General features: G+C 38.3%; 1 protein-coding gene and 1 pseudogene across 2 annotated transcripts in view; both read right to left on the bottom strand.

Annotated features, from left to right (window-relative positions):
* The window catches only part of LOC144638606 (transient receptor potential cation channel subfamily A member 1-like), a 141,110-nt pseudogene that overhangs the window by 25,703 nt on the left and 88,504 nt on the right, over positions 1-26,903 (bottom strand). The window lies entirely within an intron of this gene.
* Positions 1,361-7,677, bottom strand: LOC144639007 (sphingomyelinase phosphodiesterase C-like). The gene is made up of 8 exons (XM_078498273.1): positions 7,226-7,677; positions 6,660-6,711; positions 5,926-5,989; positions 4,932-5,234; positions 3,807-3,981; positions 3,038-3,132; positions 2,336-2,548; positions 1,361-1,650 (listed from the first exon to the last, which is right to left on the bottom strand). The coding sequence occupies exons 1-8, from the start codon at positions 7,675-7,677 to the stop codon at positions 1,361-1,363; spliced, it is 1,644 nt and encodes a 547-aa protein (XP_078354399.1).

Genomic DNA, 26,903 nt, shown 5'->3' with positions numbered 1-26,903 from the left:
CCTCTTAACAAATTCACAAACTCAAACAGTTACAACAAGTAAAGCCCGTTTCACACCTAAAAAAACTCCTATCATTCCATATAGTAGGTCCACATCAGCCCTTTGGCTGCCTTTTTACCCAACCTACTCATCAAATAAAGTATGTATGTATGTATGCAATTTTTGTCGTAAAACAGACATCTACGTTCTTGTGCGATATACACTCAAAATTGCCTTCCGAAACCTGACTGGTTACCTGAAGCAGTCAAAATGGCAGCAGCCAATTTTAATATCGGCTTTTGTGTTGCAGCATAGATCACTTCCGACGCAGAAGAGAAATATTAATGAGCAATAGAAAATCGTGGTATAAAGGCAGCATTCTAAGGTGAAGAGTGCTACATGGAGCAATACAGATATAGAGGAGACTGTTTTCTGTGCTTCCAGTGTATAACGCCTGGATGCTATGCCAAAATGATGCACCGATAATTTTGTCATCGGACTAAAAGTGTCTATTTGAAATGAATATATTTTGGGTTTTTTTTACACAGATCATTATACCCAAGGAGTGAAAATTAATAAAAATGATTTCCAGAGGAGAAAAAGAAAACACATTTCATGGGCACTATAAGAGTCGTGACAAACAGGACGCTGATGGACAACAACAACAACAACAACAATAAGCTTCGATAATAATTGTCACCCCACAGAACATACTTTTGAGGCCAGGGTATTGCTTACCATAAAGTGATTGGGTATCGTATTGAGGCATGCAGTAGATCGTTGGGTTTATGGCTGTGTTCACATGTATATAAAACATACAACTTCAGGGCTGCAACAAACATTCAACAATGCTTTATTTAAGCAAACGCAGCGTCAAATAGTGTTAGCCTTGTGTATCAGTCAAGTCCAAGAGTACCCCCCCCCCCCCCCCCCCAAGTGCGCATCCCCGCCCCGGGCATAAGAAATAAAAAAGTGTATTCTGCATTCGAGCCTAGTGACCCATCAGGCCAGTGCTGTCCCGGTTTCAGTACGATAGCATTGAACGACTTCTACTCCCCCCTGGATGGGATGCAAGTCCATCGCAGGATGAACCCCACGTTAAATTCGCCGGTACATCTGGATAGGGAGAGGTACTATATGAGAGTACAGTGCTTTTTCCAAGAACATAATGAAATGCCCCGGGCAGGGCTCGAACCTGGGACCGCTCGATCCGGAATCCAGCGCACTAACCAATAGGCCACCAGGCCTCCCACGTGTGTTGCAAATGATATTAAGGGGTTAATAATTATTTTATTAGTGTTTATTAGTTTCTTGTGGACATTTGTATCAAGTTGCTATGTTTTGGTTCGGGGGGAGTGTGCCCTTGGATTTGACTGATACATTACGTCGGCTTCGTTGTAACAAAATCAGAAAAATGAAGTTTTAAAAGACACTTCTCATAATCTTGTTTGAAAACATATCGCATGGCGCAGTAGAGGACAGCTCTGGGATGGCGATCAGGCCAGAAGTTAACTTGTCTTGAGAATGCATACGCTTTCCAGAACACATCATTTCTGTTGTTTAGTAACCCCCGGTTGAGTTCATCGATCCTGTCAGCATCAAGAAACTTGTTGGCTGAAGGATATTTCTTGCTGAAGATGTAGTCCGTCTGCCACACAGGAACGGAGAATACTAAAAAGAAGAATTTGTATTAATAAAAAATAATGCAACATATAAAAAACACGTTTTGAAGGCGATTGCGTTCATCTTCAAAGATTAGTCTAATATGAGTCAAAATCCGTAAAATTTGATTTTTCCTGCCTGGCACTAGCCTAGCCTCTCTTCTTCGAGCAATAAGAGGCGGCTTTATTCGCAGGCTAGCCTGGCAACCTCATGTTATATAAATACCGCATGTAGTAGTATAGCCTTTTAAGCCAGTGGCTCATAACCTTCGCTGCTTCGGAGCTTTCGGTTTCTGTGGCATTAGGCGGCTAGAAGTATGGCTATCCCCCCTGGATGAGATGCTAGTCCCCAGTTCGCAGGGTTACCCCCAGCAGTAAATTCGCCGGTACCCATTTATTCACCTGGGTGGAGAGAGGTACTGTGAGAGTAAAGTGTGTTGTCCAAGAACGCAGTGACCCCGGTCAGGACTTGAATCCAGACCGCTCGATCCGACGTCTTGGAAACTATCCATTAGGCCACTGCGCTTAACCTATCATGGATGGGACTAGAAACCCATGGGTTTCTGATGGGACACAGTGAATACTTCTATGGCTTTTAAAATAACAAAATAATATCTCAGACACATTCAAACATAAGACAATTTTAAACCACGTATATCAAAATATAGTTCTTTTCATACTGCTTAATTCTCTACCTGGGTCCAAGTCCATGTAGTATTGGTTATAATCAACAAAGGAAAGTGTTTCTTTATCCAACGACATTATTCTGAAGGCTGGATTGCTGTTATAGTCCGGGCTGAGGGAAGGAGCAAGCAAGGCAAAAGATTTCTTGATATCTGAAGAGTCTTTGACCGGGTCAAGCAGCTGAAGTCTGAAGTCATCTTTGTGCATGTGACCAAATAATTGCCCTACAAGTGCATTCAGGTGGTCGTGAATGATGAAGGAGAACAAAATCGACTTCAACGAAACAAAAGACAAAAGAGGGCGCTGATGCTATCCTTTCCGATATTAATAATATAATTTGGTTAAAAAAGACTACAATAAGTGTCAAAAATGTTGACACATTGCCATTTTAGGGCCCACTTTATTGTTATTTGGTCCAATTTCACACTTTCGCCCCTCTTTTTCAACCCCCCCCCCTCCTCCCCCCTATCAATGCTGTAGTTTGTTTTTGTAAGCCCTTTGCTACAATCGTACAACATTGGATGTGGGAGAGGGGATATTTTGACGGAATGCGATAAAAATTAAAAAAAATAATGGTCAATTTGCCATAGACTATATTATATAACTGCTAGGCGAAGCCAATGCGTCAACTACTTTTTACTAAGACTGCAGCAAGTGATAGCGTCGGTAATCAAATTGCAAATAAATTGTTAAGCCGTGAGATAGAATCTTACCGACTACGACAGTGTTATACTTGCCAGCTACCAGGTCCAGATACTGTTTGGTATAGATAGGCAGCCAGAATGGTTCATGTTCAGCAATGTCCATTCTGAAAATCAAAAGTTAAATTTTATTATCTGAGACTACTAACGTTTAAAACGTGTAAGGCAAGCATGTACGAACAATTTTTTCTTTTTGGTTATTCTAAGAGTAAGGGGGGGGGGGGGCAATAAATAAACAAAAAAAAGGCCCGGCCAACAAGATTCCTCGTAGGCCGGGTGGTTGAGGGCCCCCACCGGTATCTGGGAGGCCATGGGTTCGATTCCCGTCGGGGACTCAGAATTTTTCTTTGTCCCACGCTCGAGTCATGTTGAATAATTTCTTCACTAACACTATACGATGTTTTTTTTTCCTCCTTGATTGATGGATGTCATAAAATAGCGTATAGATTTTGACATTGTGGTCTGACATAGGGTTATATGAATTGTGCATGCCCTCTGTCAGAATTGAGAATAGTTTTTGGAATAAACTGTTGTTATGATTTTTATGAAATGTTCACGCACCCGAAGCAGATACTGAGTAGGGTGTGATATGAAATGGAATACAAGCGCTTACTGCACACTTATTCGCACTGCGCGGTCAATACAGCTCAGTCTGGTCTGGTTAAAAGTGCCAAGTGTTGGGAGTAAAAGTTATACTGGAATAGAAACGCTCGATGCTCTAGCATCAAAAATATGTCAAAGAACGAACATTATTTTATTAAAACTTTAACAAATCACTTACCCTGGTGGAATGTGACTCGCTATCAGCACCTTCTTTCCTTGTTCTTTAGCAGACTCGAGTTGGTTTTCTAACCAAGAGATCTGCCGTAACGCCGTTTCGTTGACTTTTGGGTTATCTCGGTGGCTTCTGTAGTGCCAGTAGATGGTATTTAAAACGATTAAAACCATTTTCCCGTCTACAGATCAAAATTTGGGTCACAACAGCATTAGTTACAGAACAGACATGTTGACTCAGCCCTGGATACTTACCTCTTACTAACCGGGCACAAGGGCCGTACTGGGCAATATTGACCAGAGGTCGTGGTACTGATTTATCGAACTTTCCGATAATTCGAACTAAAAGTCATTGCCCTTGTACTTTTTTCTCTCACTCGAACACTCCAACTTTACCCTCGATTTCTGGAACTACTTTTCGTTTCCCTAGGAGATTCTATAAATCGGGATTACATTATATTTTAATTTGTAGCGATGGCCAAAACCAATAAAAGGAAGCTAAGATGACCCAAGAATACTAGTAAACGTTACTACAAGAAAGATAAAAATTGTCACTGAAAAACAGAAAAATTCAAAATTATGGAAAACGTCTCTGTCAAAATATGGTTGTCATGAAAACAGCAATTTTTATGAAAAATGAAAATTCATATCAAATATCTTCAATATATCTAAGGTCAAGTTAAGACGTTTGGTGAGGTTTTCTTAAATACTAAAAGCAAAGCTTTGCTTTTAATGTTTACAAAAGCTTTAAATTTCGTGGGACAGATTCCATCCCCTCCCTACCAGTCTGTTAAGAGTTAACAGAGTCATATCGGAAACTAATTTTCGAAGAAATTATTATAATTAACCACAACAATGGAGCGGTTTTCACTTAAGTGTAGACAGTAAATTGGTTAACCGTTTTGCATAACTACGCTTAGTGATTGGTTTAAAAAGCTCGCGCCACATTTTCAACCAATCAAAAGTAAAACCAAAACCAATCGTGACTCTCCCATACCCGTTTTCTCGCTCTTCACGCCGACCGATTTGTATACAATCCGGTTCACTGAATTGTTTGCGTCCTTTGTGATTGGCCAGAGTGATTGCTTGGTTTTGGTTTTACGACACTCAGTTGCTGGGGACCGCTCTATACCTGCAATACTTGCATTGTAGTAACCACCCTCTAAGAAGGTTTTCTTCAACACGGCCATAGTTGTCGGTTCGTTAACATCGACTGGGCAGCCATCACAAACAATCAACGGTGCCCAGTAAGACAACACGGTCTCGTACCAGTCACTGGAGTTCGGCAAGATATATGGAACCAGAAAATCATTTAAACCAAGAACAGGAAATACCGGAATATCAGGAAAAAATGCATGCGTGTTATTGGCGGTCGCAACGATTCCTTGAAGAATGCGCTGTTTATCAGGAATTACTACGTGTGGTGATAAATTCCCTGCAAAGCATAGAAATATATAAGCAAAAATAATGAGAAAATAATATCATGCGTATAAGGTTACAATAAGGTATTGAAGAATTTTTTTATATAATATCTTCTCTATCTTTCAACCGTTCCATTATATGTCAGTACCAACACATTGTCTACAAAGCTTAAATAGAGCCCCGCGCGAGTGTTAGAAAACGCATTATTGATGCTACAATTTTTAAGCATATAATTAAATACCAAAACACCAGCTCTTTTTATTGAAATCGAATTTTCCGAACTAAAAGACCATTAAAATGTAGAAGCAATTATTGCTGCTCATTTTCATTTCCCCTAGGACGGAATTGAACATGACGCGCGTTGAAAAGTAGTTGTCAGAACATGTGCTGCAAAGTTCGTTTTCTCAACAAAGGGTTTTGTAATAACACGCTTATTTCAAAATTAACATATGTAACATTTCCTAATGAAAAAACGCAACAATTTATATTTATACTAAGTTTATTTAGTCAGACAGCGATTATCTTACAACGTTGTTATTTGTTATGAAGTACTCGCCTAGCGTCTTTTTTGTCAATTTTGCATGGCTTTCAAGATATAATTTTATAAAATATTATTGCCAATTTCCATCTTGGCTGATTGCTAGCATAACGCATGTTTCGAACTTTCTTGGCAAGCTTTCACACGCAAGAACACTGCGACAAACCTTCGAAAGATGGACTGAATGTACACTTGTCCATTTGGGCACTTCTAGTCTTTACTCGAACAGCCTAAGAGAGTTGAGTTACGTTTTAACAAGTATTCTATTGTTCTAAATTATTTCAATACCGAAGGAAAACTCAAATAGAAGTTTACCGGTATAGAAAAGTAAAGGAACCGCAAAAAAGATAGCGAAGCAAATAGGATCAAGGATTGCTGTTCAAAAATCGCGTTGATAGTTAAGAAAAACTCGGACTATGGATAACGAGTTGAAAAATGTTCTGACTGTTTTTTTTGTCAGGCCATCCCAATAAAATGTTTCGTTTACCATCGCCCCGTCTCTTGTGATGGTGGGTCGGTCGGTCGGTCAGTCAAAAAAAGAATAAACACGTTAAGGGGTCTGGGTTCATTTAAGAAGCCAGATGCAGAACCGAAAGATTTTGTTTCAGTCGATCTCGTTGAGAATGTTGGAACAATCGTTAATGCCCTTGGCACGAAACAGCCTTTGAAAAACTTAGTATCGATGTTGATTAAAGACAAGGGCATCACATCATACCAATTGTTGTTAATAAAACAAGATCGTGTGCTTGTAAATTAAAGTACTTGCCTCTTCGACTAGTGAATCTGAATTTTTTTTTACATTTCGAAAAAAAAGGGTCGGTCGGCTGATGGGAAACGAAACATTTTATTGGGATGGCCTCAGTGACGAATCATGAAGTGAAATATTTCTTATTTGCATACAAGAGGACCTCTCTTGACGAGATAGCAGGTACATGTAAGTGAGATGATAATACTTAAAGAATGAAATGAATAAACTCATAAAAAAGTTGTAACGGCGATATCCATTGACAACAGTCAAATAAGTAAAGGAATTTTCATGGTTGACTCCTGACAGTTGATTATTACACAACATTTCAATAGTCGCACAATTCATTTAAAAATTAAAAAAAAATTCTTCTGTCTTTTAAAATTAATTCCATTTTACAATATGAGAATGGTCTATGTAAGTGTTGGTTTTAGCCCAGTCGTTCCGATCCTTTCTTATAAATAATGTTTGAATTTTAAATTTATGCGAGCCCATCCAACAAGCTTGAAGTGCCTTTTTGATATAAGTATGAAAAAATACAATAATAACGAATAACAATGTTAATTGTTGAAGACTTACCAGAGCTCAAAACATACTAAAATAACGTTTGAATTTAAAATTTATGCGGGCCCTCTCAACATACTCGAACTGCCTTTTTGATATCATTATGATGTAAAAAAAAAATAATAACAAATAACAATGTTAATCATTTAAGACTTACCAGAGATCAGAACAAATTCCAAATTCTTCCCACTGCTGACATTTTTCATTGCCTCTAAACTGCTGTTGAGTAACAACACTGGAGTGTCGCAACCAATTCGCCCATAAGGTGCACCAAACTCGGCAGGTTTTGACCGCTTCATTAAAATGGCAAAAATCACTCCTTGAAATTGAGCTGTTGTATTTCAAATCCAGGTTGATGTCGGAAACATGAATGAAGTGGACTAGATTGTCTTCTGTCGTAATTTCTTCAGGTAAAGGTGTTTGCGGTTCATTTTCCAAGTCGCCGTTAGGACAATGGATGCGAAGAGCGAACGTGAGAATTACCAACAACAATAGAACCAGACAAAGGATTCCTAGGGCTACCACTAAAAAACAGGCAATCGGTCGTTTCTTTTTCTGATTGTTTTCCTTAGGATCTGGAGGAGGCAATTCTTCTAACTCTACAGCCATTTCGAGCAATTAACAACCAAATCTGTTGAGTACTAGAGCTTCAACTTTAACAACGAGTTAGACAGGTGAAACTGAGCAAGTTAAGTCATATGAATATAGATATCAATATTTATTACCACAAAACTAGAAATAAATATTGATGTCTGCATTACAGTGCTGACCAGTTTGTAAATAATCAAGGAATGACAGCTAAACCTCCCGTAAGCAAACATTAGAACCCCAAAATATGGCTGTCAAGGAGAGGTCAGTTCGAGACAGTGTTAATGGTTCATGGTTTTAACTCGGTATAAAAAGTTGTGAATTTTTTTTTTGTTTTAAAGCTTTTGTTTTCCTGCTAATTACTGTTACGTCTCTTGTGAGTTTCACAGGTTATTACACCGAGGTCCGAGGGTGAGCCCAGTGTTTTTATGTGGCGGGATAGGCCTGCTTTGGTGTAGCCTCGTCGTTTTTAGGGGCGATCGTGTTTCACTCCTCGACACGATCGCCCCTAAAAACGACTGCGTGGGAGGCAAGCTTTGGTGATGCTGTTGTTTGCTTTGCGAAGATTGTGTCCCAGCTACTGCTTTCATGGTCTTCCTTTGATCTGGAGCTTCATTTTCTCTTGCCCTATTGCTCTCCGAAAGTCTTCATTTGGATGATATCTGGTCAGTGGATTTTAAGGATTATACGAAGTCACTTGTTCACAAAAGTCTGCATCTTGTGTTGGTTTGGTTGTTCTCCAGGTTTCCGGAACCATACAGGAACATTACCATGACGTGTGTGTTGAAGATGCGTAGCTAATCGTACTATCTATAACTTTTGACCTCCAGACTGGGTTTATTTGAGACAGATGAAGGCTGCCCTTGCTTTCCCTACTCTCGCCGTTACATCGCTCCTACCACCACTGTCCACCATGCATCCAAGGTAAGGACTTATATTGGTTCTCCATTCAAGTTTACACTTGAATCATCTTTCCTATAATTAATTCTCATCACCTCTGTTTTGTTTCTTGTTCATGTTTTGCAAAGTATGTGTCATCAGCTCAGTGTCAGGTCATCTATGAAGACCAGGTCTTCCAGTGTGGTTGTCAGTGTCCCCCCCCCCCCCCCCGGGGGGGGGGTTTTCCCCAAAACAGGCAAAAAAGGGAGGCGCCGCCCGAAAAGGGTAACTATATCAAACTTAGGTATACTAAAGTCTGGTCTTTCAAGAGTTTATTTATATAAGGGTATCCAGACTATGGCAATAAGGAAGAGCATGGGGGATAACAAACATCAAGCATCCTGGTAAGTTATGGTATCTTTTTAGGAGGGCAAAGTTGATGGAGTAGATCTAAGTTTTTCCTGTGGCTTGCCTAGGTCCAATGTCTGTTAGGTATTGAAGGGTACCTTTTTTCAGCTGTATGCCGAAAATTGTCCATTCTTAAAAAGGTATATAAAAGGGTAAGGGGTTAGAACTTGGGGTTAGTTACCTGGTGGGTGGTGGTGTGATGCAGCATGCATCAACTCTCCTGCTTGACTTCTCATCTGAAAGCGATCTTTGGAACCTAGGGCCGATGCACATGTCGTCTATTTGGTTCCTCAGCATGTACTCCAGTGCTACTTAAGATGGTTTGTGGTCCCTTCTGCGAGGGTAGACGCTTCCGCAGGGTTGTTAAAGTTGCAAAAATCACTAACAATTCTCCATTGTCTTTCATTATCCCGCCCAGCATTGTCGCCACCGACCGGCTTGGCATTATATAAAATGCGGTATGCAGTACTAACAATCCCCTTCTGGCTTGCTTGTTGTCTTTGGTAGAAGTCAGATCTTGGAATCCTGCTCTGTATCATTTGTTGGAGCGCAGCATTAGACTATCGATACCTTATCTGTGGTATAAAATCTTCCCGTAATGATCCTGAGAGAAATAGGGTCCCATTATATTAGCTACTATGTATATGTTCACATTTCCTCCGTAATCTGTGCTCCTTCCTAGCTTCATGTACATTGTCATCACATTCCATGTTACAAATCTGGTAGTTGTCTTGCACAGCCGCGAGAAGGGGAATCAGCGAATCGAAGCTGCTTCCTTCCAGGCTTGGCAAATACGTAATATGCCTCGGAGAAACGCTTCCCCTTATTCGTTCTTGCCAAAATTTAGAGGTTTTCGTGTAAAGTTCTGTAATCAGTCTCACCTACTAAACGGATAATTTGCCCATAAAGCTTCACCACCGCCCCTTTTGTCCAGTTCGTCAGGGCTCAAGGTAGACCTTCCAGTAGCGGCCTGGAAAGCAATCATCTTCCGCCATATTTCACCCTGGCAAGCAATCCCTACTTAACCTGCTCCCTACTTACCTTGACCAGGACGAGGGGTTGGACATACAAAAATCTTCGTCTTTGCTTCTTGCGTGCATCCATTAAAAGGGCGGCCTATGTCACGTCACTTTAAGTCACTTATTGGAATGGATAAAAAATATAAAATTGAAGGAAACCTCAAAATAGTAATGTAATTTTTTTAAGTAGGAAAACACCAAAGTTAAGTAAAAATAAACTGAAAATAATCAAAGAGGTCTATGACCTACTCGTGAATGCGTTAGATTCCTTTGAACAGTATAGTATCGATGGAAAATATTCATTATAGTGATTAATAATATTAATCAACTTTATTTAAAGAGGGTGAACATATAACAGGTTGCTTAGGTATAAGAATTACTTTTTTCATCATTATAATTGCTCAGTAAACCGATGGCTCAGTGATACTGCTCTGCGTTCTGAAGCGTGTGACCCGGGATCGACTCTCATACCCTGTGGCTAAAATCTTTTTTCTTCTTATTTTTTTTTTCACGGATATTATATACATATCTGTCTTGTATAGAGTTTCGTTACTCTTTTACTGATTATCCTTTATTAAATCGTGCCGTGATTTAACCTTCCCAGTCTTTTAATAACACATACATAAAGTCACTGGTTATCGTTTCCGAATGTTCGCGATTATTATATACGAAAAGGCAATATTTCATCGTTTGGGAAACGATTGTTTCTCATTTACAGGGTGAAGTATTTTCTACACTTATTTCTTTGAAATGATACCTTTGTAAAGCTGTATTTTTATCCACAGCCGAGGGAAACGAAATTTAGAAAGCGCCCGTGAGCATACCTAATTTGCATAATGTTAACAACGATGGAAGGAAGGACGGATGGACGGATGGACGGATGGACGGATGGCTCACTTTTCCCACTATACTCGTTCATTATGCATTCACGAGTAAAAATGAATGGTCCAGACTCTGGTTAAGAAGACGGATTACCAAAGACAAATCTTAAAACAAATGTCCATTTTTTTAAGATGCTCGGCTTATCAAGTAGCTCCTTTGAAGGAGCACAACGCGATTTGGTAGCCACTCCTGGCGGCGAATTTGACCGCCAGCAAAAATCGGAAACAATTAAACAGAAGCAAAGAACTCCTTCGGGTACGCCAGGCGATTGCTGTGAAATCCGCAGCCGTTTTTGTAGGGGCAAAGCCCGCACGTTGGCGTCGACTGAGGGATTTGTTTATTTATTTATTTGTGTGTGGGTTTGCTTGTGTCACGTGGTCTTCTTTTCTACATTTTATCCCAAAAAGCACTGCTAGCATTATTTTGGATTTCGACTGATTATTTGTATTATATTGTGTTAAAAAGCACAATTTGACTTTATTTATCGCGTCCAAAGCGTCCCAGATGCATTTTGCCCTCATTTTAGTCAAAGGACCCGAGGATTCCTGGGGAATAGGTTTGATAGGTCAGCGGTTGTCTTCTAGAAACCCAGTCCATCACACTCATAGAGAAACAATGGAAGTCAGCCAGCCAAGGCAGAAAATGAAAAATGTGTGTTCAAATGTTTCGGTTCAAGTTACCAATTTATTTATGTGGGGCACAAACGGAAAGCGGCAACGTCAAATTAAAAGAAAGCTAGATAAGACAGATATCGCTCCATTATTTTGGCCCCAGTTTCTTGTTGCAGTCGAGACGTTCTTGACTCAAAGGAAAAATCATTATTTTATGAGGGTGGACATCTGCCACTATACTGATAACTGCGAAGAACGCTCGAAGTGGAAAAAGTATCATGAACATTGTTTGCGTTAAGACTATACGCCAACAAGTGTTGAAATTAACATGTTCGTGCTGTGTACATCGCGTTAATTTCCTTCATTTTGAAATGTTGCCCCCTCTTTTCGCGATCCTCTCTTGGTAAGTTAAAGTACTGTAAATGTTGTAAAGTAATTGCTATGTAGTGTCAACCAGATGTTATGCAGTGTTACAACCTAGTAAACGTTGTGTGTGATTAAGGGACGGACCATTATTTTTTTGGAGGGGGGGGGGATGAAAAATATTGAAAAGAATTGTTTGCAGGGCCTGGAAAGACAAAATAAATTGTTTGCAAAAACGATATGTAAAACAAAAAATAGTAAGAATTTCGAAAAAAAAATGTTTGCAGAGGTGCATAAACTAAAACAAAGTTTGCAGAGGCATGTTTCATCTCCCCCCTCCAAGAAAATAATGGTCCGTCCCTAAATACATGTTGTGGATAACAGTGAAAAAACAAGTTTCTTGAGTTGTGTTTCGTCAAAGCACTTGCACCTTCCTCGGCCATTTACATTTACACGATAATTGCTACTTCGACTTCAAAAAGTAATTCCCTTATTATAGGAAATTAACGCGTCATAAAATTAACTCGAATTTCAAAAGTTCACATTAATTAAGTCGCGTTTATTTTTTGTTAACGTTAATTTCCATGACCTTAATTTCCATTATTTTGGCCCCAGTTTCTTGTTGCAGTCCAGACGTTCTTGACTCAAAGGGAAAATCATTATTTTATGAGGGTGGACATCTGCCGCTATACTGATACTGCGAAGAACGCTCGAAGTGGAAAAAGTATCATGAACATTGTTTGCGTTAAGACTATACGCCAACAAGTGTTGAAATTAACTTGTTCGTGATGTGTACATCGCGTTTATTTCCTTCATTTTGAAATGTTACCCCCTCTTTCGCGTTAATTTCCTTAATTGGGAAGTAATTTTCCCTTCCATTCGCGTTAATTTCCAATACCTTAATAAAAAAAAGCGTTAATTGAACGATGCAGCTGTATGTGTCGCTTTTATGGTGTCGTTTCTTTAATTTTATCCAGTCAATCGGGCTGAAATAGACCTTATCACGGTTTTCGAAAGTGGAATAAATTTGTCCCGGTAACCGAGACAGCCCCTGTACCGGGCTCATATAAAGAGGCCCTGAGACTCCTGTTTATTTCAATACACCGGGCACGTTTTAAAAATTTCAAATGTTCCACATTTGATTATAATGCGAAGAGAACCAATCAAATGGTCGCATTAAAACGACACTCAAAAATTTAAATTGTAAATTATACATGTGATAAACTATTTGCCATGTGGCGTTCTTGATGTCGGACGTTTGCCATCCATGTTAATAATTACAAGCAGAAAACTCTCCTTTTCCACGCTAATTGCTACGGAAAAGCATCGTGCGGGCTTAATTTGGGAGTGTCATCCCATGGAGCTGTAACGAAACTCAAATAATTGGACAAGACTTTCATTTCAACGAAGTCTCGCAAGCACATGCTTCGTTTGGACACCGATGCCGCATGTGCTTATAGTAAATGTTCCTTAAGTCCTCTTCAAGGTAAGAAACTATAAAACTCATGTATTTTGTTGAGGTATTTTAGTTGACAGTCGCTTGGAAAGCGTGTTAAAAAACTAGGAAAAACTATGGTATGTTGGATCAGTATTTGCCACTTGTAACTTGTAATTTGAATTATATACGGCAGTATAACAAATTATGATCACAATGACAAAGTATTTCCGTCAATCTAGCGATTGTGGGAAACAAATTGCGCAAAAGAGTTAGTAAAACGTTTTACTACAAGTTTGTAATAAATCGATAGGCTTTTTTATTGTCGTACTGCAGTCAACCCCATTTAGAGTTCGCCTCCAATTTGAATTTTTAAACGCCTTGGTTATTCATTTGCGCATTTCACATGTACCGGCCAAAATTTCCCGATTACTAAAAAAAGCTTGAAATTACTTTTGTTTTTAAATAATTTGTCTATCTGACGTTTAAAGGGCCGGTTTATTTTTCTTTTAAGGGGGGGTGGGGGGGGGGGTAATTTTTGGGGATATTTGACTGCATTAATTGTAAAACGTGTCTTTGTAATAATTTACTGTGTGTGAAGTTGATATTCCTTGCAAAGCAAGAGGATTGAAAAACCTGCTTGGATAACCAAAATATATTAAAACAGTTTCTTTGTAAAGCTTGCAAATTAATTGCGTCGTTTTAAATCTCACATGTTTTTCTGATCCTTTTTTCTTTAACAGAGCAGAAACCAATCCACTGAGGTTCGTGCATGGTGGTCATCCATATTCATGATATGTCTTGGACGAATTCTTCAGGTAACAATTATTCTTGTTCTTTTTCTTGTATCATCTATATCTTTTATACAATAATTCCATTGATTACACGATGAAGCCCAAGCTAAGTTAGAAAAAGTTGCACGATGAGGGAAGGCGCAGAAAATTGCAAGGAGGCTAGCAAAAGGACTTGATGTCCGCCATTTTGATATGTGTTGTCGAGATCGATTCCCGGATTGAGAGTCAGGTGTGCATTAACATAAGCTAGGGCAGTTACGCCTAAAATTTCTTAGTATGCAGGGGGGGTGGTGGAAAACAACACAACCGGCCCGTTTACTATTTTGTAACCAAACGTCATTCTTAGAAACCATAATGGGGTACTCACGGGGGCCATAATGGGGTGCTCACGGGGACCATAATGGGGTGCTCACGGGGGCCATAATGGGGTGCTCACGGGGACCATAATGGGGTACTCACGGGGGCCATAATGGGGTGCTCACGGGGGCCATAATGGGGTACTCACGGGGGCCATAATGGGGTACTCACGGGGGCCATAATGGGGTACTCACGGGGGCCATAATGGGGTACTCACGGGGGCCATAATGGGGTGCTCACGGGGGCCATAATGGGGTACTCACGGGGGCCATAATGGGGTGCTAAAGGGTCAGTATCACGATAAGTCCTTTAAGTCTAGTTTTTGCGTAAACTATGATAGAATTATGAGGTTGCACTCAGTGATCAACAAAATAACGTCTAAACAACAAAAGAAAGACAATTTTATTCTTATTCTCCAAGGTGTAAAAAACATTATCAATGATTTCTAAGTCATCTTCTTTTCTGTCGTTTGAAAATGTCTGCCAGACTTTTTCATCAAGTTTTAGGCCACTACTGTCCTACCCGTCCTTAGCCAAACAACCATTAAACAATTATCATGACGTTTTTGCAAGGTCAGGCCACCATTGATATCATGATGTTATTGTCACGTGATGTTGCGTCATTATCTCACTTGACGTAAGATAGATTTTCGGACGTACTATTTATCCTCCAAATTTCATTGTGATTGCTTAAATATTCTGGAAGTAACGGAGGGGGAATTTCCCCCCCCCCCCCCCGGTCTGAAAAGATCCTAAATGCCCCGTCTGAATAGTGCTAAGAACACAATCACTTACGTTGTTCTCTGGATTATTTTACAGACTACAAAAATACCGCGTAAGAGCTGGAGACTAAAAACCATTGAAGACGGAAGATCTTGATGTAAAGACGATGGTGAGTTGATAATTTCTTGTCAAGACTCTGTGTATTCAGTTAAATCAATCAGTGCTTTTTGTTTAGTTTAAATATTGTTCACACTCAAATTGGGCATAGGAAGTGGTCTGTTCACACCAATTCTTAAACATTCACTGAAGCTCTTTAGTTGACAAAATATTTTGTGCATTAACATTATTTACCGAGCTCAAGGTCACTGTAAGACCCAGGACAAACGTCGATCTTCACATGAGTCCAACCTAATGCAAATAAGCAATACCTATTGTTTTTGATTATTTGCATTAGGTTCGACTCATGTGAAGTTGGACGTTGGGCCTGGGCCTTTTAACGTGATCGCAAAATGTAACAAGTAGGAGACTATCGTAACTTGTGTAAATTTCGACTTTCAGAATACTAGTCCTGGCACTGATTTTCAATCTTTCAAATTTGATTGAGTTTAACATGTTTAATTGGACCGGTGTGAATGCGACACAAAACGCTGAGATTTAATCGTAAAAGGAATTTGAGGATAGCTCTGGTACTGTTTTGACTCGAAAGACTCATTTCCGCAATTTCATCCGAAGATTATTTCATCGCAGGCTCAATAACAGCTATGTGGTAACACAGCAAAAACACACCAAATTATCTTCAAACCTTTTATTGATGCTAAAAATAACCTTGCTTCTAAAAACATGTTCCAGTGTTGGCACTTCCTAGTTATTTTCTCCCGATTGCTTACAATTAGGGAGTATTTTTCCTTAATATGACGAATATTTGAAAGCTAAACCTTTTTTGCATATTTGGATGAAGTATACCTTCTCCTTTCATTTTGATTGACCTTGAATGACCTTCAGTGGACCACGTTCACGATCACCGCCATGATTGTTTTCACATTATAACGCAAATTACTTGTCTATTGTGTAAACAGTGTCGTCTTAAAAATCTCTTATTTGCACCAAAAGCATAAATAAGAACTAAAATATCTCAAATTCAGCAAAATAATTAGCTGAAAAAAAAGTAAGTCGGCGTACTTAGAATTTTTGATCAAAACCTTGGAGTGTTTTTTAAAAGTTTGTTTGCGTCGTCATAGATCAGGTGAATAATTTGCATCATAATATAAGACCAAAATGCCGGCGATCGTGAGTTCAAAAAATGTAGATTATTGTGTCACACGAATCATGCTAAATGATTTTGGCTGTCGAATCGGATGATACAAGTGTTTTAAATATATTTCACATTCCAAATAAAAAAAAACTCGTAAAATTTAATATCCTTCTGCCTGTAACCTACAACCTACAGCTACATACGTTGGTATTCTTGTTTACTGTTAAAGCCTGGTTTTTACTAGCGACGCAAGCACAAGCGCAAGCACAAGCGCAAGCACAAGCAAGATCACGCAGAAAGGACAAATTTGACTGGTGCTTGTGCTTGCCACAAGCATCAAAATGCATTGCGCTTGTGCTTTTGCTTGAGTCGAAGCCGTTTTCACGGAGAAATAAGAGCTGTTATCTTTGCGCTTGTCGGCTTGCGCTAGTGCTTGCGTCGCTAGTGAAAACCAGGCTTAAACGATGAAGTTAAAAAATTGTTAACATGGAGTTCTGTTTTTTCCTCAGGTTTTCGCAAGCTCTGGATTTCAACGGATTACAGAAGCAGACTGACGAGTTAGAAGCTTATTCCCACAATTACTCATATTCAAGTTATGTTGTGTTCATTTTTAGGTAAATAACATTAATTTTACTAAGCGATCAAAATCAGATTTCTCAAAATATTTCTGAGTATGATAAGCGTCAAGATCAGGAGAAAAACTGAACTGATCAGCAGAGAAATTGTCTCGATCGATAAACAACCAAATTCTGATCACCTGATATTAGGAAATTTGGAAAGTCCACCAAAGAGAATTTATTTCCCGATAAGGGCTTAGATGTATTTCAACGACCCGTGCTATATTGAAGGAGAGCTTTTATTTCATTTTCGAACAATTTCAATTTTGAATGAAATTTTAACTTTATCTCACAATTTACCAAGATTGCTACAAATTTACATGTTCTACACATGTGCTCCAAAAATCTTACAAAATAGCTTTAGAAACGGCTATTTATTTAACAAACTCGTGAAACAAAATTTAATAGCTAAAGTAAGTACCAGGATCAATTGAATTGTCTTGAAACTGTTTCGCACAGCTGTAAACTCGCAAACAACTTTGATATTGAAGACAAATTTTGATAATTATTTCATATCGAAATTTGCCAAGACCGTTTCAAATGTTACATATTTGATTCTGGTCAAATTCTACACAACGTGCATCAAAACACTGTAAAATATTCACTGATACGGATTTTACAAAACTCTTAAGCAAGTATCCATTGAACTGTATTGAAACTTTATATGACACGCAAAACAAATTTTTGTCAAATTCTTTTTCTGATGTATTGCATGGGTCCACGTCTAAAATAGTGCGTGCTTTTCTTTCCTTGAACGTTAATCATAATCTGACAATTTTGTTTGCTTTACCCGACTGTTTTGTTTTCGACTTATTTCAAAAGCCAAACAGCCAAAACACTAAGTTTATATTTTAGGAATTTTCCAGTAGTCGCTTCAAACGTAACAAAACTTGCATAAATTGTTTAGTTTGATTTGCTTTTACCTACGATTTAGTTTTCCAGTACATGTAGTTGCTTTTTGCTCTTATTTTTCGCAACATTATTAGTAAACTAGCAGAAATTGTCTAGTTTTATTTGATTTGCTTTTGCCAACCATTTAACGCTTCGAAAAAAACACGAAAAGACTTAGACTTTACATGATTTTGCGAGTTTGCTTATAGTTACTTGTTTGTAAAACCAGGAAAAATCTACTTCAGTTTTTTGACTTAGTGTTTATTTACATCTTTGTAATTACCCTTAGAAATATAGTTAATTAACGCATTCTACTTTGTATAATAACTATAATGTACATTCTTGTGATTAAAAAGTTGAAATAAAGAGACACTTGTAACCAATAATTGAGTCTTGCTTTATTTTCAAGAATAAAAAAATACCTGCGCTTTTGAAAGGGGCCTGGAAACTAGTCAGAATTTTGGCTATCTCTTTTCATATATTTTGCCTATGGAGGGTGGCCGACGCGGAAAAAATATCTGCACTTTTAAACGGGGTCTAGTATGAAATCAAAATAAACACTACCTTTTGATGGGCAAAATCTGCTGTCAATGCACAGATTTTTACCGCCAAAAGACTTAGTTTATTTTTGACTCAATTCTAGACTCCATTTTAAAGCGCAGCCTTTTTTCCCGCCAAAAGACTTAGTTTTTTTGGCTCAAAAAGCTCCTTTCAAAGGCGCAGAAATATTTCCTGCCAAAATACTTCTTTTTTTTACAAAAAAAGCTTTTAAAAGCGCAGAAGGTTTTGCCGTGCGTTCTCCGCCAAATGAACTACTCAAACTTTCACTTTATTTATTTAATGTCTTTCGCCGATGAATCTTCATTCGCCGAAGACTGTTTGCTTGACTGTATAGCTTCTTTGTCGCTTCCCAGCAAATTGACTTTTTTGTCCTGTAAAATAAACAAGAACAACATTAGAAACATAATTGAAAATAAAAAGGTAAAAAATAGAGCTTTATATAAAATACTCACTCAAATAATGCAATATAATTTGTACTAACATCCGCTTTTTACAGCTATAAAAGATTACGGTATCTTAGTTTGAAATCGTTGTCTTCAAAGCGAGCGCAAATTTGAATATAACAAGATGTGCTGAAAAAAATCAAATTTGTTATTTTCCAAGAAAAACATTTTTAACATCGATTTCTCTAAAATTTATCACGGAGATAAAATACATCACGATTGACGTTTTACAGAGAGATGACCGTTTACTTTATTAATTTTCTGACGCATTTGTCAGGATGACCCCGAAACGTCGTGCAGCAATTAAGTCTTTCTTGGTTTCAATTAGAAATTCACGTTTCGAACAGTTTACTTTGAAGGCCCACCTTCCAACGATATGCTTTGCGACCGTTTTTTTTTTTTTTTAAAGGCTTGATGGTAAAACAGTCAAATCACTTTAACCGAAAAGAGATTTAACTACTTAGCTAAAGAAACAAGGCTCCAAGAAGATTGAAACAACTCAACCAGCTCTCACAATTTTCATATGTAGAATGTTTTTTGGCGCGTAATGAATATAGGGTGATCGTGGGCCTTTAAAATATCACAGAAAAGCGCAATCGGCCTAAAAAAACAGAAATGGTTGTTTCGATGAATCCGAATTCTAAATTAAATGATTGATTGGGCCTCGATTGGACTTTTTGTTTTTGATTTGTTTTTATGTGATAACTGGATCTAGCGCTAGTTATTTGTTGAAAGAAACGAGAAATTCTCACTCTCGGACACTGAATGGAACCCCTCCTCAGAGTTTTCGTTCTATTAAGGTGGCTCCGTAGTTATTCCAGGTGCACTCGTCCATGTGAAACTTTGCGTTATAACTTTTCGGCTTTGAGGTGGTAGCTATGAAGCTTTGGAAAAAACTTTCACCTATCATTCAGTAATGGTATAATTCAATTTGATTTCGCTGGTGAAAAATATTTTCCGTGTTACTGGCGTTTAACTGGACCCCACCTTTTGGACAAAATCGCGTCCAGTAAAAAAAAAAAATGCTGATAAATTTTTGCTAAATTTCTAGAATCAGCTTATATTCACTTACTACACACCATAGCCAAGTTTCAGGAAAATCGTCGGAGCAGAAGTCCGGAAATATTAAGGTCGTGTAAATTCATCGCTTACATTCTGTAACTTTCCATACTTGACGCTCGTCGACGAAACAAGCTACAACCCCAAGTTCGTGAGAGGCCTCCAATAGACAAATTCGGCTAACGTGTTTACATCATTGTTGCCACCCAATTCAGACCATGTGATGGTTCTTTTGGGAGGTTACAATTGTGCAATTTGTCACACGTAACTGATCGCATGGGAGTATGAACGAACAGAACAATTGTAACCTCCCAAAGGAATCATCACATGATCTAAATTGGGTGACAACAACGATGTAAACACGTTAGCCGAATTGGTCTATGCTTGCTAAATCAGAGTGCATAGCCGATTGTTAATCGTGCGAACCGTTAAAAAGTATTCGCTAGTTCTGTAAACATTATAAAATTCATGAAAACGTTCTCCAACCTCCAAAGTTGCGTTTTGCAGCATTTTGCGAAAATTACCCCGCGGTTTTGCGTCAAACTCCTGCCACATAATTTTCAATGTACTGCAAAATGTTTGCATCGATTTTTGTTGCTGTGCCGTGCTGTGAGCTGGAGCATTCTTCTTGGGATTGTAAGCTACTCCGCGACTGAAAGCAGGCGAGCAGTTTTGTTTATGTAATTATGAATACGAAATAAGCATGTGCGTCATTTGTTCCAAGAATTCGCACCTTCATAAGAGGGCGTCAGTGATATGCTCGTCAACTACGTCAAGAGGGAAGGATCAAAGAATTTAAACTATATCTGTACCGTTTATAAGAATTGCAAGCTCTAATGCAACTTATTGCTGTTAGTGGAAGTTTGGTATAATTTTGGAACTTTGGAGGTTGGAGAACGTTTTCGTGCATTTTATAATGTTTACAGAACTATCGAATACTTTCTAACGGTTCGCACGATTAACAATCGGCTAGGCACTCCGATTTAGCAAGCATTGGAGAGTCTTCTCACAAAAACTTGGGGTTGTACTGTAGCTTGTTTCGTCGACGAGCGTCAAGTATGGAAAGTTAGAATGTAAGCGTTGACTTTACATGACCTTAGTATTTCCGGACTTCTGCTCCGACGATTTTCCTGAAACTTGGCTATGGTGTGTATTAAGTAAATATAAGCTGATTTTAGAAATTTAGCAAAAAATTATCAGGAATTTTTATTACTGGACGCGATTTTGTCCAAAAGGTGGGGTCCAGTTAAACGCCAGTAACATTGGAAATATTTTTCACCAGTGAAATCAAATTAAATCATATCATTACTGAATGATAGGCGAAAGTTTTCGCAATGTTTCATAGCCATCACGTTAAAGCCGAAAAAGTTATGACGCAAAGTTTGACATGGACGAGTGCGCCTGGAATAACTACGGAGCCACCTTAAGGTGCAGCGAAATTATTTTGCACTAAAATAAAATTGTTAGCTGTGGCGTCACATGATGTCATGTGACGTCATTATAGCCGCCATCTTGGATACACCATCTTGGATTTCACCATTTTCTTAGAAAGTCCGAAAATAACGACAATTGTTGCAAAATCAAGCCAGAATTCTTTTAAAATGCAAAAAATCAAATCGTTCAACTCTGTTTCAAAAAAGTGGGAAAATAAAGAAAATGTTCTGTCTTTGAACGCTTATATTTTTTCAAGTTTCAACCAAACACTGCCAAACTTTGCGAGTTTTTCTAAAATTTATCTGGAAATAATTTGGCAGGATAGATTGTTGTGTCAGGAAGTTGATATTACCATGGCAACGGCATTTTGACAAGCACGTTTTCCCAAATTTGGAATTTTCGTGTTTCTATTAATGAAAATTACTTTAATGAATTATTCAAAGCGTGTTGCCCGCGTTTTCTACGTTAAAACATTCTACCTTTCAGCATTGCGGCGTATGCTTTTACGCTTTTTTTGGAAAACTTTTCTCAAGACAGCTGTACAAAAACAGGTCTGTTTCTTTATACTTTTGATGCTTCTTTGGTACATCAATCCCCTTACCCTAATTTTTTAGGGCGCGTTTGCGTGTACTTTTCGTAAGCAGAATAAACTTTGATTTGAGCCAATGCCGCCAGTATAGCATAAAGAATTGACTTTTCTCGGCTAATAATACATAAAATCAGAAGTACATAATCTAGAAGTTTACATCTAGCTTTGGGGCGCGTGCCATCAGATTCGCGTGTAGCCTATTTTTAGAACAACCTTGCGCGCGAGACGCGCGAGAAAGTGCTGTGTGACCTTGCCACTCAGAAAATAAATTAAAACTAAAAAGTCATTCAAAAATACTCCGAAATAAAGGCAAATCATCGACCTAATTTTATGGAGTCTGTGATGGAAAAACATCCGATTATAAGACGGAAAAAAGTTGCTTTCCGTTAACATTGATAAACTCCCTAAATTTAATTTTACACAGGCAATTTATGCGGGCTCGAAAGGCGAACAAAAAATCATAGAAAACGCAACCTTTGAAAGAATAAAATATTTATTTTTGGTTAAAGAAAGTATGTTCGCTTTGCTGAACGTCTTTACATCAACGAAATTATAGTGTCTTGCTCCTGAGCTACAAAAACAACCACGACTCGAAGATCGTTTGGGGTTAACTCGTTTTCTGAATTTCGATAAATTGTCAACTGAAAATTGTTTGGGAATACTTTTTGGAAAGTGAGCGATACAACAATTCAAAACGCATCATTTTCATTGGCCATTCTTTTTAACTCTAACGTTTTGACAGTAGAAGTCTTAAGTGCGACTTTCTAGAATTATCAACCAGACAGCGGAACAAATGGAATAAACAATTTCGTTCATACTTTTCCCATAGATAGGTCCTGGTGAGAAACCAAACGGACCGTAGTTAGCTTTTCCTAATACAGCTTCCTTTCGTAGAAATATGTCAAAAAAGATTTTGCCCCAACTGGGCTCAAAATTCACTTCCGGTTTGACTGATTTTTTTGAAAGTTTGATCGCCTCGCGCGTTATACAGCAGCTGTTTTTTGATCATTTAATAATATTTATAATGTAATTAGGTCTTTATTGTATGATTAAGCGAAAAATAAAACAAATCAAGATTAATTTTAGCCTGAAACGGGGATAAATCCAAAGGCAAAATTTGCAAATGAGTAGCGAACGAAATTATGCAGTAAACCTCTGCCATTTTTTTCAATGTGCGATAACTTAAAATTTCGTAAAAACAATTTTTATGGGTTAACTAGACACTTATCGAATAGGATATCTAAAAAAATCTCTGGGAAAAGGTTTTTAGTGGCCCGCTTTGGCCTGTATTTATCACTATTTTTGCTGATAATCTGCCGTTTTTGCGTGACAGCGATTGCGTGACACAGGTAGTAAACAGCGAATGAAATTATCCTTTTCAATGCATGTTTGACGCTCTTGTGAGAATTCAGTCAAACAACCTATAGCTATGCAAAGAAACAAGTCATGTGGTGAACTATTTTAAAAGGTAACGGCAATATTATATTTTTTCCCTTTTAAGCTGTTGTTCATTCGATCATACACAAAAACCGGTGGTATAAAGGAAAGCATTCTCAGTTCTATTATTTTACGTAATAACGAGTCAATATTGTTTGGTTTATTTCTTTCCGTGATCTGAAGGAAACAGCGCAACAATTAAATTATTATTATTTGTCGAGTGCGATGTTGTCGTTGTTGTTTGTTGATGTGTTGTTGTTTCCTTTTTGTCTCAAATTGCCGATATTTTTTCCAATTCATGTCCTTTTAAGGAGAAAAATATAAAGCATAAGAAATTATCGGGGAGAATTGTATACGGCCAATAGATATCAACATTGAAGGTAATACTGAGGGTTTTAAACAATTTTATGGTATAAGACAGATAAAACATAGCATTGCTTTCTAAGTTATGTATAAAGTTCTATGTATTTTGTGCCCGAATAGTATGTTTCAAGAAACTGAAGCTTCAAATATGATTAGCGCCAGATTTTAACACAATATTTGCATAAGGCCTGAATCCAGTGTCTTTGCGACCTGCAAATTGTATAATTAAATTATTTTTATTTTGATAACAAGTCCTTATCCAATTCCACACTTCGATCGGTAAATACGACTCTTCGCTTTTTGTGGATAAAACAAGATGAATGCTTGTTGTTCTTTTAAAGTCAGTACTCCTTTGAGCGCAGCGACAGAAATCAGCCTACGGAGAAAGTCTCCCTATTATCATGCACTGAAAATATAGCACAGCACAAGTCACTCTGGGAGTTTCATGATATGGAGAGTGAAGTAAAATTGATTCTTGCTCGAGCTACGATTTTTTACACTCCTCAAAGTGTCGACGTAATGACTGCTAAACCCATGGTCTCGGCTGGACAAGAGGAACTTAAAGATGTAGGGTCCCTCCACCGGAAAATGTCCGAATGCCGAAGGAAGATTAAGGGGTAAACAAAATCTTCTCCAAGTTAATCATGAAAAGAACGGGACATTTGATTCCCGTTGGATCAGGTAGATATCGACATCTCACTCGCTTCTTGTCTGAATGCAGGCATTTCGACATAAAAATACGTCTAACAGTTTTCCTTCTGTTTCCATAAGGTATGTGCAGCCCGTGCAGATCACGCAGGGAAATTTTTGTGTTCAATTTCCGAAGAAGAGAAGCTGTCAAAATTAGCACCAGAGAACCTGCCTCCACTTGTCGTCGTAAATAACGAGGAGGAAGTAGTTGTGAGTCAAATGAAAGAATTGAAATTCAGGATAAGAAAAAATGCAAATAATAGGCCTTTTCTAAAAGTAAATCCATAATGGTCTTAGCAAGTGTAAAGCTGCTTTATTTTGTACAATGGAAACATAACAGACATGCACAGCACCTCGAGGGGGTGGGGGGGGGGGGGGGGGGGTTCTTGGGATTTCAAGTAACGTGAATAATGGAACCCCCCAAACAACCCCAAGGGCTTTAAAAAACACTCTAAAAAATACCTTGACAAAAAAATTTACCCTGAAAATATCCCATGCCGAATTTCTGTTCATTAGATTTCCAGAAAGGGGCAATGATGGTAACGCTCGAGTTTATATGCAAAGCAAAGGACTGGAACACCAACTTTCAAGATTAATCATCAGTAAGAAACATTTGTTTGTACTTGATTCGCGAAACTATACAACCAATGCACCACCACGAATGTTTAGATTGTTTTTTATTCCCCCCAAAATCCCTTCTTTATTCAGAACACCCATTAAATACTTTTAAAAAATTTCCTAGACAAACAATTCCCAGAATTAAAAATTTCAAACCCCCAAAAACCCTTCCATCATTTCTGTCACTTGAAATCCCAAGTATCACCCTTTGGCACAGCACAGGGATCCTTTAACAGATTTCTGAGAAATGCTCCACTGACACTTGATGTAAAATGTTGTTGTCAGCCCTCGTTATGGGCTCAGCGAAAATGCCCCTCCTCCCCCCCTACTCCTTTCAGTTTTCTTATCTTCGACAGTTGTTACCTTAACCCCAGCCGGCTCCAGCTATTTTTAGTGCATAATTTCAAGCTTAGCCCTTAAGAACCGGCTTAGAGCATTTAGTGACGTTTCACATTGAAAAATCACCCTCATGCAACTGGAACCGTTACTTATAGGCAGCAAAAGGGGAACAAAAGGGACAGGGCAAAGGAGCTGCGAAGAAGGCAGGCTTTTGAATTTCCTTTCCTAGAAGAGGGGTGGGATACGATAACCCGCTGCGCAAAAAGCCTTCAATGGATAATTATGAGTGAAAACTTGCAAATAAGTTATACATGTACGTTGTTGAAAAATTTTAAAATTCCATCCTGCAAGCTCCCCTCCCTCCCTTCCGGTCTTTGTTTTTTCGCAGTCAGTTGTTGCAATAATCTCACCTCGTTTTGCCCATTTTGAGTGGCACAAACAAAACAATAGCTCTCCATAAAGAGGATAAGATTTTTTGGCAAGCTTTACATTGAAAACAATTGCCTTATCGGCTTATGCAACTGAAACCGCCATCAGTGGCCTGACAGCAGGAGGGGAGGTGGGCATTCGCCTTTCTTTAAAATGGAGTGGGAGGTGGAGTCTAGTTGGCACTGATTTTAGAACAAAATAGTCAGTTTTGTAACAAAAGATGAAGAACTGGTCGTCTCCGCTGGATTCACCAGTAGACCGAATTACATGTTTACCGATTTAAGGTAAATATATTTGAAAATACTAATTTTCAGCGAACTGTACTAGAACAAAAATAACACTGGATCTAAAAACTAATACCCTTCAATGATCATGAATAAACGATCGTTGTGAAAGTAGGGTCAATGCGAACCTACAGTAGTATGCCTATTCGTTGTTTTGAGGATTATCTTATGAATTATAAAAGAAACGACAATTATTTCCCGTGTAGCAGAGCGCCCAGTCACACTCTCCGTAATGATGGGTGCATAAAAAATAAAGATCTTATAACTGAGCCCGACGAATTATCGGTCCAGACCAACTATCTTCATGATTCGTCTGCCAAGACGAATTATGAAGATAGTTGGTCTGGACCGATAATCCGTCTGTTTGCCCGTATTTATACACAGACGAATTATCGGACGAACTAAAAAAATGCTCGCCTAATTAAAACGCAAGTTCGTCCAGACGGATCATCCGTCCCTAGAATACATCGGGCCATTAAAGGTAGATACACTTTCAAGTGTTTAAAAGCAGACAAAACATGGTACATTGCCTTGTTTTTAATTTCAGCTGAAGAGTAGTAAACAGCAAACTTAAGCCAGCTTGCAGGAAAAGCAACACCTCAATGATAGGTTAAACATATATTCATTATAGGGTAATATATCAAGAAAAGGTTTTACTTTAAGTACCCATTTACAACCGGCATGGGACGTCTACTCCTTTTCGTGTATTTTAAATGATTAGATTATTTAAAATACAGAAATTGTGAGTCTGTTTACGGGTATTGTGACAAG

This window comes from Oculina patagonica, chromosome 14 (genome assembly GCF_052425735.1).
Source record: "Oculina patagonica isolate OP01 chromosome 14, crgOcupat, whole genome shotgun sequence".
Lineage (NCBI taxonomy): Eukaryota > Metazoa > Cnidaria > Anthozoa > Scleractinia > Oculinidae > Oculina > Oculina patagonica.
The sequence above is the reverse complement of the archived record's forward strand: the minus strand, read 5'-3'. Positions and strand labels throughout refer to the sequence as shown.